Source organism: Protopterus annectens, chromosome 7.part0, assembly GCF_019279795.1.
Source record: "Protopterus annectens isolate FY-2018-M chromosome 7.part0, PAN1.0, whole genome shotgun sequence".
Classification (NCBI taxonomy): domain Eukaryota; kingdom Metazoa; phylum Chordata; order Ceratodontiformes; family Protopteridae; genus Protopterus; species Protopterus annectens.
The window spans coordinates 1785325305-1785339990 of record NC_056739.1 but is presented as its reverse complement, the minus strand read 5'-3'; the positions used below and the strand labels follow the sequence as shown (position 1 = coordinate 1785339990).

Genomic DNA, 14686 nt, shown 5'->3' with positions numbered 1-14686 from the left:
CATGTCAGTTATATGTATCAGAATGTACAGAAATGTTTTAAATCTTTTTTTTTTTTATTGTCACACCTATTACTTAAAGAATTGCACTACAATGTTTTTCCACCTATAACATCACCTCTTACCTGTATGTGAAATACACCCAGTTGTAGAAAGCTTAGGGTTTCACTTCTTCTATAGAAAATTTTTTAAGTGCATTACCCGTAAGCAGCTTTCAGAACATCACCACATTTCCAAAACACCGTACTGTTCTTTAATGTCTCTGATTTTTCCTAATCCTAGCTCAATGAGATTTTGTAAGACCCATCCTTTGTGCACAGGGTTTAGAAAGCAGTAAAGAATTTCTTTATATGTTTGAAATAACAAACTGCAAGTGGTACTACCACTGCAAGGTTTCAGATAAAGAAAAAAATAATAATTTTGTACCTCACAGACTCTTGCCCAGTGTAATAAATATGATATTCCCTGAATAAATATTCCCTTAAAATGTAAGTGAGAATTCCACTGTTCTTTGCTGAATTCAATTCATACAAATCATATGCACTTTGAATGTTTTTAGTGTTTGTTGTATTAAAAGTCATCATGAGGAAGAATAAATGCAGTATCTTTCCCTTGGCTGCAAAAAACTATTGAGACTTTAGCTGTATATCTAAAAGATAAATTATATACATATATAATATAAATAAAAATTTATACATATATAATATAAATGTGTATATATATATATATATATATATATATATATATATATATATAAATAAAATTTATGATGTATTTTGTATATAAGCTCCTGGGCTGCTGTTAGTTTTGCAGTTTGATATATCTTCATGACAGCCATTTGGTTTGCTCACCCTTACCTCAGTTACACTTAGTATGCCAGGAGTTATGCGTGAATCCTGAGCCAGGGAAGTAAGTCGCCTCATATGGAAAGATGAGGCAGAATTATGAAAGGATTCTGTCATAGGAGAGTTTTTCCCTGAATCTGAAATTATTTTTGCACCAGGGCAATAACATTTCCAGCCTTTGCGGAAGTAGAAAGTAAACAGTCCATAGGTGATGGGGTCTAGGCAGGCATTGAAGAGGCCAAAGAGGAAAAGTATATGGGTCAGGGAATACGAGACTTTATCAGTCAGCATGGATGGGGAGAACCAGTACCACACTCCCAGGAGATAGTAAGGTGTCCAGCAGATAATGAAGGAGGTTACAATGACAATGCTCATTTTTAAAGTTCTCATCCGTGCCTTTGGGATGTTGTTTCTGGAACATCTTAAGTACACTTCCTTTGATGATCCTGAAATACAAAGGGAACACTGTTAGATTAAACTGTCTTTGTATTTTGTCTATGTTTTTCCTTCATCTTCTAGATATGAAAGCAGAGAATTTAGAGATCAATGCATCTGTGATATTCTTCCAATCAAACCTAAACTTTACAAGTGTATGGGTACACTCTTTATTTATTTATTATATTGTACCAGAATGCACACATGCAAGTACTTCTATGAAATGAAATCAGATCTAATTCTAAAATGTCAAATTCTCAAGCCACAAGTTACATACTGAAAACACTTGGGAAGATGACCACTGATCTTTTTTTTTTTTAAATACGCTTTTGCACTTTTAACTGTACATACAAAATTAAACTTTTTCAGAACATAACATATTAAAACTGGAGGTTTAAGTAATGCAAAAATATAACATCATTCTATGATCGATAGAGAAATGGAAAATTGTATAATCCATCCATCCAATTAAAACTTCCAGCACTTATAATGACAGCATACTTTTAAAGGTACAGCTAATGTTTAATTTGCAGAACACATTTTGTTAATGCTAATTGTTTTATTGAGCTATGGAAAATGATTTTCCTCTAGTTTAATTTAACACGGCATTTTTTGTACCTCTTAAACCTTCTATGTCTGTCAGTCAAAGGACACTAAGAAATATTCAAGTCCATACATTTCTTGATATGTTTATACCTGGCATGATTTGCCATTCTTTTTCCCCAGGCAATATCTGTCTTTCTTAGTCCTAATTGCATATATGTTTTTATAAATGTGCTGTAACAGCTTCCTAGTGGTCTTACTTACATAGACTCCATTACAGTGCCAACATCTGGCAATCTATGCAACACACTAAGCATTACAAAAATGACCCCTCACACCATACACAATATTGTGAAGCAAATTTAACTAGTTCTGTATAAATCAAAATATAAAACCTGCTGAAACCACAAGGTTACACCCCACATAGAGTCTGTACTTCACGTTATACATTTGCAATATCTGTGTATTCTGACATATTTTTTAAATTATTCATGCTACTATTCACAGAGATGGATCTATCACCCATTATCTTCTTCATGCAGGATTTCCTATTTGAAACTTGCCAATTATTTAAAATGTTTTAATATTGTCTATGTCCATGAAAGGAAGTGCCCTAGAACATACCATATCCCACTCAGTAATGACTTTATTCTTGAGTCTGTGTTAGAGATACTTGGCTACATGTACATTTGCTGTCTGATAATACATTACCATGCACACAGTGGCACCATTATGATGGTTACAGGTATAAAGTTTATGGCTGGCACTACAGGCTACCAGGGTGGCAAGAGATACCATTGGCATTAAAAACAAAACAAAAAAATGGTATGCAACACTCCAAAAACTCTTTATTTAATGAAGAGTTTTTGGAGTGGTTTGGATGCCTGTTTTTTTTTTTTTGACTAGTGTTTTGTAGCGTAATACCTCTTGGCCATTGCAATTCATTTTTTGATTGGCTGAATACCACTAACATTATCTACTCTGTTGAGCATTAGATACATAGATATATAAATCAGCAGTGGCACTATACTGACCTGCTCCACCATTTGCTGGAAGAGGTCAGAAGATAGAGCCAGCATTCCAAAGAAACTGGAGTTTGCAATTTTGTTTATGAATATAGTTTGCTGCTATTCTTGCCTTCTGTTAATTGATTTGACTACATTATGCTCCTGTTGCTATCAGGAATGCTCTGTGTGCTATGAGGGAGCAACTCAAAGACCAGTGTAACACTACAGTTTTATAAAGCCCCCAACAACTAATGCTACAGCAGTCTGTAAGATAACAACGCTTACAAGTGTGCTAGTCTGGGGAGACAGCCAAAGTAAACTAGTCAGGTAATCTGCCTCAGAGCCTTACTTCTGGATTGAAATAATAAAGGAGAATTATAAGCCCTTCAGATGGACAATAGAGGAATGACTGCTGAATCCTACACAAATGCACTTTATAAGCACTTACACGAGTGCATGGATCATGCGATCCCTAACAGAACCAAGATGTTGTCCTCCAAAAAAAGGAAGCCAATCTGGTGGTCCCCTGCCATAAACAAACTCTACAACAGAAGAAAGAAAATGTTGCAAAAAAGAGTAAAATCCCATGATTGGAGAAACTCCCTGGTCAGTCTCAGTAAGCAGCTGAGATCCCCCACAAAATCCTCCAAAGCTAGTTATGAAAACAAAATCGCCACTGACTCTAAAGACAACCACAAAGCATTCTATAGCCATGTCAAGAATCTCAATGGCAACACTCAGATCTGCTCTGAGTTACAGCACAATGGCACTAAATATACAGAACCAACTGATATTGCCAACATCCTGGCAGATAGGTTCAGTGCTAACTTTACCCCCCTGTCATCCCCTAAAGGGCCCATCTCTATACCAGAAGAATGCAAAGTTCCTGTAATCACAGCTGCACAGGTAAAAAACACACTATCCAAAGCCAAGAACATAGGATCCATGGGACCTGATGACATCCCAGGCTGTGTTCTACATGAACTACAGAACGAACTGGCACCTCACCTAAGTACCATGTTCAATCATAGCCTCACCTCAGGCTATGTGCCCACTGAATGACGCAGAGTGACAGTTATCCCACTCCATAAATGGGGAGCCACCACAGACCCCGGAAACTACCGCCCCATTAGCCTAACGAGCCTGGTCTGCAAGGCTATGGAACGTATCATCATGGAACTTATAAACAATGATATTGGTAATCTCCAAACTCAGGACCCCACCCAGTTTAGGTTTATAAAAGGCAGATCATGTCTCCTAAACCTGATAGACTTCTTTGAAGCAGTCAACAATGACGTTGATGAGGGTAAGGTGGTTCACACAGCCTATCTATATCTCGCCAAGGCTTTCGACACCATCCCCCATGCTTGAATTATAGATAAACTCACTAAACTAGGTATAAATCCCTATGTCACAAGATGGGTTGCCAACTGGCTCACTGACAGAACCCACAGTGTGAAAGTAGAAGACTCCAAATACAAACTTCAGACCAGTGACAGGTGGAGTACCATAGGGTTCAGTCCTGGGTCCTCTCCTGTTTGGTATCTACTTCTCTGAAGTACAGGCTAACACAGAAGGTCTTTGGCTAATGAAGTCCACAGACGACTGCAAACTAGGAGCCATAATCAAAACTCCAAAAGATGTGGACATCCTACAAAAGGGCCTCGCTGAGACAGATGCCTGGTGTCGAAGCCATGGCCTCAAGTTCAATGCCAAAAAGTGCATTGTCATCCCTTTTGGTAAAAACTCAGTACCCATGAACTACCACATAGGTGGTAGTCTACTTAACACTGAAAGTGTGATAAGAGACCTTGGGACACAGGTGGACAGTAGTCTCTCCTTTGATAATCACATCGCCACAGTAGTCAGGAAATCTTTCTACGTGGCACACCTCATCACAAAAGGTTTGTCATTCAGGAAAAAAGAGGTCATTGTTCCCCTCTACTCATCACTAATTAGCCCCATTATAGAGTACAATGCCCCTTTTGGTATGTACCTCACAAGACATCTACAACAACTGGAAAGGCCACAGAAATACCTCACAAAGAGGATTACCAGTCTCAAAGAGATGTCCTATGCAGACCATCTAAAAAAACTGCAGCTTTACTCCGTTGCATTTCGCCTACTCAGAGGTGATCTCTGCCTAACAAACAAAGCTATGTCAAACCCAGAGCTTTTAGACATGCTCCACTTAAAGAAATCCCAATCCCTATGAGCTACACGCTCTAGAGACCTAAACTTCATCACCACAATAAACAGAACATGCTGGAGGGATAGATTCCTGTCCCAGAGACTTCCCATACTCTGGAACAAACTACCTATCTATATCAAACAAAGCACCTCATTAGCACTCTTCAAGAAAAATCTTGATGATTGGATGGGAGATAGGAAATTCACCACGGGGATCACTTCTGTGGCTCTGCTCGAAAGTAGCACAGGAAAATAATTTTTCTTGGGTCGCCAAAGCCAGGGTACCTTTGAATAGGCTTATATAGGCCTTAGGGCCAATAGCCTAGTACCTACCTATGAACCTATGAAGGTGAATCACATTATTTCTGAACAGACCAGTGGAGAATGAATGCAAATTCTGTTATAGTGTTTACTCTTTGCTGTCTATGGCAGCAGGTGGGGTTAGCATCACATCAGGGAAATACTGCAAGGCTGCGTGCATGTGTGTTTGTGTGTGTGTGTGTGTGTGTGTGTGTGTGTGTGTGTGTGTGTGTGTGTGTGTGTGTGTGTGTGTGTGTGTGTGTGTCTGTGTCTGTGTATGTGTGTGTGTGTGTGTGTGCATGCATGCGTGCATGCATGCGTGAGTGTGTGTGTCTGTCTGTCTGTCTCAAGGCATCTGTTCAACAACATTCCAAGGGCTGATAAGGAGAACGCTAACACTACTTTTCTATTAGGTTATCAATTCTGAGATATGCAACTGTCATTAGTGAGATGTTCTTGCAAGTCACTGAATTGCTAGTTATCTCTGTAGAGCTTCTAGAGTACAGCAGCTAGCACTATTAGCACTTTGGGGTGAACCTTTCTGTAAAAGCCTATTCTTTTACCTGTGAGGGTTATTTATTTCTCTAAAAGAATGCTTGAAAAAAAGCACAGTTACTTAACTGATCATTTTGTAAGAGCACTGAAGGGCAGCATCATGGATATGTTATGGTGAAATTTTAATGAAGATAATAGAAAATGTATGGGGTTTCAGCATGAACTGGTTATGCCATTATGTCTTCCATTAAGTGGGCAGAGAATGTACAAAAATATGTTTGTTTGCTCAAGAATACAGGCAGACCAATTGCATCACTTAGCATCTTTGACCCCCCCCCCAGTTATGATACTACTAAAAAGGATTGGCTTCTGATGCTGTAGATGAGGGTAATAGGCATAATTTCAGCACCAAATGGAGTTTCAGTGTTATGATACATGAGATGAAAGAAAGATACTATTATTTCATGCAGCCCATTATCCTTTTAATGGAGTAGCAATGGTATTCTTTTTAGGGAAGTATGCTATGACGGGCAGATTTTGCTACAGAGTGTATGTGGGGGTGTGCAGCTCTTCTTCGATACAGTGGCTACAATTAGTAGCTCATATTCTGTTTGGGCAAATAATATATCTTTGCCTATAGTGTCTCTAGTTGGAGTAGAGGGGTAATTGGTTATCTTAGAAGGTGATTCACTTTTTTTGTTCTAATTTTCCTGAGGTGGATCTGAATGTTAAATATTTAGTATAACCATATACCTAAATACTTGAAAGTGGAGGTATTTTCTATTAATAGGTTGTTTTGTTCTGTTAAGTTTGAGTTTTAGGGCTCTTTGTTAATTTTTGATGGGTGCTGAAATCACAAATTTAGTTTTATTTGCATTAAGAAGATTGTTTTTGTTACTGAACCAGTAGTTGAGTATTAAAAGGTCTTCTTGGAGTTGACTTTATATGCCAGAATGATTGGGATTAGACCTATAAATGACCATGTTATCAACCTATACATAGCCGGTCTTAGGCATAGGCCAACTAGGTGACCACTTATGGTGCCTCTGTAGCAGGGGGTCTTTTCCACTATTCTTTTGGTGTAGGTAGACCAGGATGGGGTCACTGGGTTGTGTGGGGGGGCACCATGGAGCCCTTTTGCCTAGGGCACAAGTTGACCTAAGGCCACTCCTGAACCTATAATGATAAGATGAGATTGTGAAGATCAATGGAATATGTGGTTAGAGAGTAGAAAAAAAAAGAAGTGAAGCCAGTATGCAGATGTGTGAGATATTTACTTGGGTGGGAGCTTTTGCAAAAGTAGCTAACCCGATTTTAACTCCAAAGGTTCTCATAGACAGGGAGTCTTTGACCAAAAGAGTAGCTTATGGGCAGATCTCAATTCTGATCTGGTGAAAAATGAGTAAAGACTGGTATACGAGGTTGAATGTCTAAATAAGTTCAATAAGGACTGCAGTCCTAAGGCTGCCTTTGTACATATTTAGAAGGATTCCATCAGTGTGGATCCAGAGAGCAGTAATTTTACTTCTTATAGACCAAAACCCATGTTGCTTCTGTGATAGCAAGTGATATTGTTGCCAATAAATTGATACTTGGTGATATATTTTCTCTAGAAGTTTACTTAGTGCAGCTAGAAGTGATATTGTGTGCAAGTGAGACGTTTTCGTAGGTTTAGGCCACTGGAATAATGGCCTGAACAATGCCTATTTCCATGTATTGGGCATAAGGTTAACTGGGATTCAAAGTTGTAAATATGAAGTAAGGAAACAATTATAAATTATTTTGAACAGAATAGGAACTGTGTATTCAAATTACTTGATCCAGATGCAGCATCTGTATAAATGCTTTCAAGGAGGCTTGCAGTGTTTTTGGGTGGTGATTCATTTGAAATAGAAATGCAGAAGATAGATGGGGCGGGAGGGAGGTAGAGGATGAGTTGGGGATGGGTGGGAGAGTATGCAGGTTGTTGAATTTATGTAGGGAGTCAGATACTGTTTAGAGCACTGAATGCAGTTAATATCTGAGTTTTCAGTAGGAGTCGCACAGACAGTTAAAAAGTTAATCTCCTGCAAGAATCATTTTGGTGAGTTTTGTAAGGAGTGTTACTTATATCTGAATGCTTTTGATTTGTGTCTACAAATGGCTTGCTTTGCATAGTTTCTAAAAGTATAAATTTAGTACAATTGGTTAGGGAGATGTTTTGCTTCCTTTTGTGCCAGACATGATCACTTAGTTTAAGCACTTGATTACATCGTTTTGCAATCTACTTAGTTGATTTGTTTATAAATCATCTAGTAATCAGTAATAAGAATTTGTTTTGGAGAGTCTGTAAGGTAATGTCATCCTTTTAACAGCTGTGTTTAAATTTTGAAGAGAGAATGTCAGAGAGGTCTAGAAATGAGATGTGTGATTTTTATTTTGGTGGTATTATTTTGAGATTTTGGATCAAATTAGACAATTCGTAGGATATATTTGATAGAGAGTGGGGGTAATGATGAAGTAAATGGAGCTAAGGTTACCAAAGGAAGGTAGGACATTAATGTCTAAGATTTTGATGGTCACTCAATTATTAGCAAGTCTAGTAAACAGTGATGATTACAGAGAGGGTAGGACAAGTAGGGTATTTATTGAGTTGCATGAATTCTAGGTAATGTGACTGGCATCAGATCCCAGTAAGTTAAGATTAAAGTTATCCAGAATCAGTACATTTCTTGACTTGTAATGTTAGAAATAATGTGATGAATGAGGAGCAGAAACTTTTATCATGAGGATGATGGTAGCGGTGGTAGGTAAGGCATAGCCACAAAAGTGAGTTATTATTGATTAGAGGAAATTTTAGGAATAGTGTGCTAGGTTTGGTGACAGACATAGCATTGTATTGTGCAATGTTAAAAATATTTAGGGGAGGTTTAAACAAGAGAAGAGTTCTGCCACTTGGCCTATTCTCTTGTCTGGAATCATCAATATCATTATAGCTATGGAAGCAACTAGTTACAGGTCTATATACTAAATGTTGTCTTGTTTTGCAGTTTAATCAAATAGTTAGTTCTGGAACATAAGAACTCATGTTAGAATTAATCTGAATATTATAGAGTACTGTAGGAAAAGTCTTGGGTATTTTCAATGCTGGTTAGCATAGCTGGCATGAATAAAGAATATGGCTGGCTTCTAAGTAATATTAATATTTTGGTTTCTGTGTAGTAATGGTATTCTGGAAGTACTTATAATGTCGAACCTTGAAGAGATTTCTTTAGAAGGAATACATCAACCAGCATTGAAGGTAGGAAGTAACACAGTTTGGCTTGCAGAGTGGTTGGGGCAATGCAAAAGAATACTGTTTTGTATCTTCTGGTAGTTTTGAACTAAATTGCTTCATGGAAGAAATGTTTTCCTGCTTTGAGAAGTGGGAGTGGCTTTCCTGTGGTGACATGCTTCACCTCTACATTTTTGTAGAGGTTTTAGATATTTAGTCAGCCACTGGTGGTGTGGGTGTCTAAGATGTCTGGATGTTTTGGGAAGTATCTGTCTTGGAGGTGAAGTAAATATTTAAGAATTTGAAGGCTAATGTGGATGCATCTTGAATAGCTAGAAGAGTCTCCCAGTTTGATTCAGAAAGCTTGGTATAAAGGGCTTTGATTTCTTTACTGATTTTGATCTAAAGATTATTAGTGAGGGTGGAGATGTCTTATAACATAATTTTGGTATAGATGGAAATTGGCAGTAGTCACTTACAGAAGGCATAAGGATATGAGGTTAGAGATTGAATTTGGAATGTTTATCAGAACCAGAACAGAATTATTGTCTGTTTTAAGATTTGGTCAGATATATTCCTTAGCAGCCTAAAAAGGCCCCTAGATGAAAGGAGGTTTAGAATAAACTAGGTAGAGGGTTAAAGAGATTTATATTGAATTTGACAAGAATGGTAATGTCTTTGGAGAGATTATTTTTCTGTTAAATGTCATTAATTTGTTTTGGTTAGCTGAGGGATAGGAAATGGGTATGCTTCAACAGGTGCAGGTTTAGATGGTGTTTGAGAGAAATGTTAATGCTTGCTTTTTAAAGTGAAAGTCATTATGATATGAATGCTGATCTAAAGTCATAAAGCTAGAATTGTTATTTTTAGGAAGAGGATCCCTGATATAATCTGCTGCCTGAGAAGGTACAGTAGATATACTGAAAGCCTTGGTAGTACAGTTAGGATGTTTTGAGTAGATGGAGTTGTTCCTGTTTATCAAATATGTTCTTTGTATTCAGTAAAGCTATTTTAGATGAGGCATTTTAAAATCTATATTGCTGTACTGATATGTTGTGGTTGTAGTTCTTAGAAAAGTAATGAACACCAAGTTCTATATCAATGAAAACTGAATGCGGAAAAGAAATAATGTTTTTTTTGCTGCAAATCATTGGACAGTTTGTAATCAGGAATTGATTTATTTTTCATATATTTTTTTTACATTTTACTTGACAAAGTGTGATGTTTGCTCACAAGTAATTCTTTGCAGTATTTGTTTATAAAAATTGTCACTATTTCTTGAGCTTTGTTGAATTAAATTTAGTGCTAAGGAATCTTTGTCAGTTTATGTAGGTAAAAGTAAGTTTTATATTCTAAACATAACTAATAAGGATCTATTACAACAAATTTGAAGTATTAAGCAGCATTTTTGGAAACAAGCTGCCATATTCAGATGATGATAAGTCAGCACGTGAAGAACAAGCAAGGCCTTTGTCAGTGCAGCCAATGGCAGAATAAATAGATTATTTGTCAGATGAAGTTTATTGCTTCTAAGTGCATATTGTACAGTGTCTAGCAGTAAAGACAAATGATAAAGGCACTGAGCATTTAATGAACTATTTCCTGTAGTGAAGAGTACAGAGTTTAACTTCTTCCATCTCAGTTTGTCTAACGTGTGACTCTAAGGAATCATTTAGCCAAACAGTGCTCAAGGTTTGCCCCTGACAAGGAAACCTTGTTCAGTGGGCTTACCTGGTTAGCAATTTGTAAAGAAAAAGAAACAAATATAGTTAATGGAGAGGTCTGCAAGAAACACTGTGTAAGAATAAACCCATTTCCTATGATGTGCCTTACAGGATGAGGAGAAAGTTGAAAACACCCTGTGAGAAAGACAATGGGTAGAACCAGGGAATTGAACATGGGTCAATACTGTGAAAAAGACTTTTATGTGGCAAAGAAAGGATCAAGAGAAGTCAGTTTTCAAGTCCTATGTGTACTTATGGTATAACCAAACATGCATTATCTAACAATGGCATATTCAAGTGGATATTAGTCTTATATTGGACTGTAGTCTGCTTAAATTTATAAAGCTGGGCAGAGTTATTTCTTTTTGAGATTAGATGTACTCGGGATGCAGTAAAAGCATTCAACACATTAAATAAATCAGATTGTTCAGTCTTTGTAAAATAAACACAGCATGATAACTTTATGCCCAAATATTTTCTATTGTATGCTTTATCTGAATTTGAATTAATTGGGTTAACAATACAATTAAAAGTTGAAAAAAAATGTTATCCGTGCTCATATATAATTATACGTGGCAAAAAGTAAAGAAGGAAAACATGTCACTGCCTCTCAGTCTCTTTGCTTAAGAACAGAAAATAATGGGACACGAGGGTCCAAAATCAAGTGCAAATATTAAATATTACTTATATACTTATAATACTGTCATAAAAAATATGTTTCTGTTAGCATGCATTTTGTGATTGATATGAAATCTGAAACTCAAATGGCTGTCATTATTTAGTGACTGCAATTCTCAATGATTTTCCAGAAAAACACAAATTTAATGCGGAATAGACCAAACATATGAAACAAATTCAGGAACATTCTATAAAATTAGAGCCATGTTAGAGGTATGTATATTTTGGGAACAGCCCTAGATATAAAGGGAGCACAAATAGTTACAACATTAATATGAGGACAGCCTTTTTGAAATTATTTAGTAATAATGAAATTAAACTTTTCATGTTTTTTTTTTACTTCTACTATTGTCCCTTGCATGGTAAAAGCTGGTGCACAGAACATTTTTTTTCCTCAAAAAAAATTTATTTTTCAAATACAGTTGAATAAATTCCATAGTATTTGTATATAACATCTTAAATAACTATGTACACTATTTACATCAGCCTGACACTATAACAGAGCTCAATATATACAATTACTTTATAAGTATAACAATCCAGTTATCACAGTGTATCTGTTCAGTTATTGTAAAGTGTCAATCAATGATAAGACTTTTTTCCATGGATTGTTAATAAATGGCTTAGGATGGATCCTTAGTTCTTTAATTTTAACTTCCAACAATGCTGTGGTCTTCAGTAGGCTGTAGAAGTCTTCCAAAGTTGGTAGTGTGTTTGTATTCCATCTTCATGTTATACACTTCCTTGAAATTGCAAGTATAGTCCATACTAGATACATCTTTGACTCATTCAAATGAGGACCTTCATACACATTTAATAATACTAGAGCTTTAATGCACAGACAATTTTGATTGCATACCATAATCGATTTCTTCTACATTTATGGAGACAACATTGGTTTAAACATGATGCAACTCATCAAATTGGTGAGTTTAAAATTATTTTCCTTTTCTTTTTCCCTACTTTGTGCAACCTGGAGTTTCTTTATGTAGGTTAGGGGGTTGCGGGAGACATTCCTGTACTACACCCTAGGCAGGCTACTTTTTTCCATAAAAATAACAACACTTTTTTCTTTTTACTGAAGATATTTTATTAAATAACAATCAAATAATTCACAAGAAAGCTTGACAAACACAATTAAAACTATTTGCACAATCAATATAAACCATAAATAATAAATATCTGATGTTGAGCATGTTCAGATCAGAGAGGATTTTAAAGTCATCGTTTTTATGAGTTGCAGGTATAATGAATTGTGACTCAATGTTTCATTAGGAAGCAGTTCAAAGCATATTCTCCAAGTTAGTTGTTTATGTTCTATGTCCATTATTTGACAAAGAACATATATTTCATTTCCATAACAATAACACCCTGTCCTCTGCTATCTTTATAGATCTTTCAAAAGCATTTGATATGGTTAACCACCACCTACTACTGAATATACTTATATCACTTTCATTCGATAGTCAAGCTCTACAGTGGTTCAAGTCCTGCTTAGATAACAGGAAACAGGCAGTACTCTGGGACAACACTCTATCTTCCCACCTTCCTGTCTCCCTTGGTGTACCCCAAGGTTATATTCTGGGCCCTCTTCTATTCTCTATCTTCATAAACGATCTATCTACTAGTATCCCTTATGCTGTATCCATTCAATACGCGGATGACTCCACTTTAATCTCCACAGCTACTGGGCCATCTGAACTGCAGTCCCTCATCCAAAATGTCTTTGAGCTTGTTGAGGACTGGTTTTTGCAGCGTTGCTTCCTCCATAACCCCAAAAAGACTAAACTACTGCTGTTTACTCCCACACTCAAGTCCACTCCACTTTACTTCACTATCATATCTAAAAATAGTATAGTTATATCCCCTGACACTACCACTGAACTCAGAAGTGACAATTGACCACAACCTTAACTATGATACTCATATTAACACCACAATAAAATCAATTAACCGAAAACTAGGCTCCCTCTATAGAATTAAACCTTTCCTTACTCCAATAGCTAGAACTTCTATTGCCCACACACACCTCATCTCAACACTCTTTTATGCCTCCCCTATACACACAAATCTATCAAAACACAACCTCAACAAGTTGGCAATCTCCTACAATAATATTGCCAGATTTGCTACCGGCTCCCCTGTTAGATCCCACCACTGCCAAAATCTCAAACAACTGGGTTGGCTGGAACTGCAGAACCAAATTCTTCTTCAACAACTATTACCCATAAAACCCTTTATCATCCAAGTAACACACCAATTCTGACAAGTCTAATCTGCCCATATAAAAATCTTACAAACCTACGCTCTGCAAACAAACTACTCATTACTACTGAAAAACCTAACAATAAAGCAGGAGAATCCCTTTTCGCTAACACTGTAGGCAAAAGCTGGAACCTACTTCCTGGTGAACTTACATCTCTTTCTTCAACTTCACTATTTAAAAAGAAACTCAAATCATACCTTACAACCCACTGGCTATGTCCCTGTACTAACCCTGACTAGAGTATCCCTCACTGTTAGTCTTGCCCAACATCATTTTACATCTCTCTTTCTTCAACTTTAAGGCCACAACCTTCTAAGCTGACTTATTGTACCTATGAACAACAGAACTGGCCATCTTACTATCTTATCAACAAGTTACTACCCTTCAACTAATTCTTCCAATCCCATTTTTAAGTAGTTTGTTCTCTTGTTCCTGCTCATTACTTTGCTTTGGGTGTCTACCACATACTTCTAAATCCTTTTCTTTCTTCTCATAGTGGAAATAAAAAATTGTTACCATGGAACACCTGTTATTGTCTAACAAGCTTCCTGTAATTAATGTTTAATGTTCTGTTTGTGTATGTCTTCTATGTGGAGCTTTTTTCCCTGGGCCACTACTGAAAATGGACATATATCCAGCTAGACTAGCCCGGTCAACAAATGTAAAATAAAATAAATAAATAAATATTCCATTACTCGTTTCTGCCAGTAGTTATCACTTGTGCAGATACATTTTGCCACAAACTCATTAAGGTAAAAATGTTGTTATTCTTACCAAATATGTAACACAGTTTTTGACCATCAAAATTGTCTGACTGAATGAAAAAATATGTCAGAATGTAGTGTAATGTGTAATACTCACAGATAATGCAATTCTCTGACTTTATTTATTCTTCTCCATTACTTTTCATAATAAAATGAGTAAACTAGTTACAGAGTATGGTATCATATGAG

General features: G+C 36.5%; 1 protein-coding gene across 1 annotated transcript in view; it reads right to left on the bottom strand.

Moving 5' to 3' along the window:
• Window positions 1-761: 761 nt before the first annotated feature.
• The window catches only part of LOC122806191 (putative gonadotropin-releasing hormone II receptor), a 49305-nt gene continuing 35380 nt past the window's right edge, over window positions 762-14686 (bottom strand). Inside the window, exon 2 of the mRNA XM_044076423.1 lies at window positions 762-1288. Coding sequence (XP_043932358.1) covers window positions 762-1288 — 527 coding nt within the window. The remainder of the gene's footprint in view (window positions 1289-14686) is intronic.